Raw genomic sequence first — 4,378 nt, 5'->3', positions numbered from 1 at the left:
CAAAATTGAATTCATCTAATCATCACTGGTGCATTTAATGAGATATCCCATCCGTGAAGCCATAGTGTTTCAGTCAGCCTCTAAAACACTTGAAGTATATGTGGAGCAGAGGGGGCTGGAGTCCTCTATTTAATGACATTACTTGAAAGTTTTGTATTTTTGAATGAATAAGTGGCTATAACTGAGACTCTCATCTGTAGGATGGAGTTCTGCTATTACTTTAAATATCCCTGCTTATAAATAAATCTGCATCTTATTTTATTCTTTTAAACACAGAATGGGGGAGTGGGTGCAGTTCCTGCCAGCCACGCTACAACTACAACTTGTGAATAGTTACATGCCATCTAGACTTAGCAATGATGATAGATTCAGAGTTGGAACCCTGTCCCTGCCTGTTATTGCAGAATTTTGACTCTAGTTCCCAAGTTCCTCCTTGTTTGTACAGAACTCTTCCACTTACCTGTTTATTTTCTATTTACTACAGAAGCACCAAGTCTGAAGGAGGCAGAAGGGAAAGAACCTGAGCTCTTCCTAAGTAGATCCAGACCTGTGGCGGCCAAGGCCAAGCAGGCCCATCTCACCACTCTGAAGCATATACAAGCACCCTGGTGGAAAAAGCTCGGGGAAGAAGCAGGAGATGAGATTGATGTCCCAAAGGATGAGCTTAGTATAGAATTAGGAACTTTATTTATTGGTGGAACCAAACCGCCTTAACGAGTTACCCTGAGAAATGATATAAATCCTACATTTCAGGAGATTATATTGGTCGCCTCTGGCATGCTTTGACAAAACTTACGGTTTTTCAGAGGTTCTAAGCAAAGAGTTACCTTCTACCTCTATCTCAGTTGTTTTCTTTTTTTCCCCACACCTCCATCCCTGGCCACACACAGAAATTGGTGTGGCTTTTATTGTGGAACTAAACTCAGCATGTCATTCTACTGCTTTTATAAAATGTGATATTTCTCTTTTTGTTTCTGCTGTTTTTCAACTAAAGTTGTTTTCAAAATAAATATCTTCAACAGTTCTGAAAAACTTGTCAGGATTACTTCAACTTTTCACATTTATTATTAAAATTTCTATTCTATTAATATAGAAAGTGTACTCTTGGCCTTTATTAAAGTAAGGAAAAGGTCAACTGATAGACATTTAACTATTTTCTACAAAATATTATTTGAACTCAATTTCTATCTTGTTATTTCTAGAAGGAACTACATTTAAAAAATCCTAGGATTCAATGCAAGAAAAAATGTCTCCATATAAAAACTGCGTTCTTTCTATAAGAAATATAAAGCCCACCATTTCCTTATTTGTCTTGTCTCCTAGGAATCTCAGAGCTAAATATAATGCTTAATTTCTATTATGTTCCTAGGTACCTATATGATTATTTGGTTCCAACCTAATAATTTCTGATAATTCCTATTTATCTTTGTGTTTTAATAGCAAAAGCCACCACTATTTATGTTTGTTAACAATACAGAATTTAAGTTAAAATCAACTAGCAAATCATGGACTCCATATAAGGAACCTGGAGTGTGTGTTTTGTATAAATGAGTGGTAATACCAGTATTTCGGGATGGGAAGACCAAATAGCATAATGTCCATTCCCAAAGTTGAGTTTAGTAAAATTCTAGTCAAAATCCTAAAATAATTTTTATTAATAATTGGAAAATAAATGTATAAAAATTCATCTGTGAATAAGCAAATGAGAGTTCTGGTTTCACTTAGAATGTAGAAAGCTACATGAGAATGTTGTTCCTACCTTAAATGCCAGGTAATCTACAAAAATAACTTTTTTTTAGCCTATCAGTTAAATCAAGAAAACTAAGTAAATTGAGATAGGGCTCAGTATCTGTGAAATGAACTCTTTCATAGTTAGTAGAGCATTGGAGACAAAGATAACAGTATAAGAAATTATAGTAACTAGCCGAAACCGGTTTGGCTCAGTGGATAGAGCGATGGCCTGCAGACTGAAGGGTCCCAGGTTCGATTCCGGTCATGGGCATGTACCTGGGTTGCGGGCACATCCCCAGTGGGAGATGTGCAGGAGGCGGCTGATCGATGTTTCTCTCTCATCGATGTTTCTAACTCTCTATCTCTCTCCCTTCCTCTCTGTAAAAAAAAAAAAATCAATAAAATATATTTAAAAAAAAATTATAGTAACTAAAATTCTAGCAAATTCTTAAAGGCCAAGTGTGGGGTAGCATGTCAGTTAGAATATCAGGAGTTTCAGACAGAAGGGGAATTTAGACCTCTACTAAATACAAGAACCTTTGGGAGCAGGTAGGAGGCCTGAAGAGATGCCCTTAGTGGTGCAGGCAAACATGAAGTAATAGGCTGCTACTTACTGGTTGGTTGACATGCCCAAAGCATCACCCACTTTCCCAAACCCTTGCCTTAAAGCTGCAATCGCAGGGGCAGCAAGCCCTCTAACCTCCAAGGCTCAGATAAAATTCCATTGCACATAAGGAAGGAATAGAAATAAAATCTGTCTCTGGGGGCGGGATAGGAAACTAGACCCGGACACAAGTAGAAATCCAGGGATAGAAACAAAACCCTCCACTCCTGGGAAGGGCAGGAAATCATCTTGGGCTCAGAAATCCTACACCAATAGAAACCAGAGGTCTGCTAATGCTGGGGAGGAAACTTTTCTGCTAAAGACCAGCCACAGCAATTTGCCATGGGGTAGAATGGTAGAAACCCTGAGGAATCCCCACCCGAACCCCAGGAAGAAGAGACCTGGCCTAAAATTTAGGCTGGATCAGGACAACAGACCACCCATGTCTCAAAGACTAGCCTAGCACCAAGTAATAAGCAATAGTTTACTGCTAGGATAAGGAAAAGGTACATGGAGAGAGAACCCCTCTGTAGTAAAAGCATACAGGGATGACTAAAAAGTAGAGGGTGGAGCAGGAACACTGAGAACAGCTTTCAAGACCCCACTCTAAGCACAAGGTATCAGCAGCTAAAAAAAACTTGAAGCTGCTGCATTGAAGATAAAAAGAAAACCAAACCCAGCTAAACTGACTAGTTTAACTCAATCCCCCCTGCAATACTGAAATACAATCTTTACTTTTAATTTTGACAATGCTGTCATACTTTCTGACTGATAATGCTGTTATGTTTACTATATTAAGTAAAAAGATAATTCTGTATTACTCAGATAAGAGTGAAAAAATCTAAGACACATGAAAAAGTGACTTTATCAATAATTCTTTAATCAACAATTAGAATTTAATTTTGTTGGATTACTTGCTCACATCAGAACTCACTATATAGAAGAAAGTATATGTACTTTTAAATACAAATAATATATGAAATATACATACAAGTATGAGAACTACAAATTCTAAACATTTTAAATTAATTTTAGAGAGGGAGAGAGACAGAAACATCAATTGGCTGCCTCCTGCACTCCCCATACTGGGGATCAAGCCTGCAACCTGGGCATGTACCCTGACTAGGAATTGAGCCAGCAGCATCTGTACATGGGAACCTGCTCAACTGAGTCACACCAGCCAAGGCTTTTTTTTAAAAAAACATTTAGGACCCTATAGAGTGCCTACAAATAGAAGTAGAAAATTCTGTAGTTAATACAAATTCTGTAGAAAAGCCACTCTGCATCATGTTCTTCATTTCAGTAATATCCATATCTATTGAGGTCAATTTCATATCATGGCAAAAGGGAATCTAAATGCATGATTGCTGGAATGAATTTTAGTGATTAAATTTTGAAGGCCCACCCCAGATCTATTGAGGTATAATTGATAAAATTGTATATATTTAAAGTATCTAATATGATTGTTTCATATATGTATGCACTGTGAAATGAGCACAATTTGGTTAATTAATACATCTATCATCTCATATAGTTATGAGACACGTGTGTGTGGTGAGAATGCGTAGGATCTACTCTTACCAAATTTCAAATGTATAATATGGTATTATTAACTATTGTCACCATGCTGTATACTATATTAAATCCCCAGAAGTTAATCTTATAACTGAAAGTTTGTACTCTTTAACCAGAATCTCCCAATTTCTTCCACCTCCCAGCCCCTGGTAACCACCATCACCATTCTACTCCCTGTTTCTATGAATTTGACTTTTTTTTTAGATTCCACATATGAGTGAGATTATACAGTGGTTTTCTGTCTGGCTTATTTCACTCAGCAGGATGTCCTCCAGGTTCATCCACATGGTCACAAATGGCAGAATTTGCTTCTTTCTTATGGCTGAATAATATTCTATTATATATTTCATGTTCTTCAGATATATACCCAGAAGGAGAAATTGCTGGGTCATATGGTAATTTGATTTTTAATTTTTTGAGGAGCTCCATATTGTTTTCCATAATGGCTGTGCCAACTTACATTCCCAC

General features: G+C 37.1%; 1 protein-coding gene across 5 annotated transcripts in view; it reads left to right on the top strand.

The window, feature by feature from the left end:
* IQCB1 (IQ motif containing B1) overlaps positions 1 to 1,024 on the top strand; it is a 37,436-nt gene extending 36,412 nt beyond the window's left edge. For all 5 annotated transcript variants that reach the window (XM_014457752.2, XM_023755786.1, XM_006090940.3 and 2 more), the window contains one exon: positions 485 to 1,024. In XM_014457752.2, the coding sequence (XP_014313238.1) occupies positions 485 to 714 (230 nt within the window). In that variant the 3' untranslated portion in view covers positions 715 to 1,024. The remainder of the gene's footprint in view (positions 1 to 484) is intronic.
* Positions 1,025 to 4,378: the final 3,354 nt, after the last annotated feature.

This window comes from Myotis lucifugus, unplaced genomic scaffold (assembly GCF_000147115.1).
Source record: "Myotis lucifugus unplaced genomic scaffold, Myoluc2.0 scaffold_84, whole genome shotgun sequence".
NCBI lineage: Eukaryota > Metazoa > Chordata > Mammalia > Chiroptera > Vespertilionidae > Myotis > Myotis lucifugus.
Note: the sequence above shows the minus strand (reverse complement) of the source record. Positions and strands in the feature narration are given on the sequence as shown.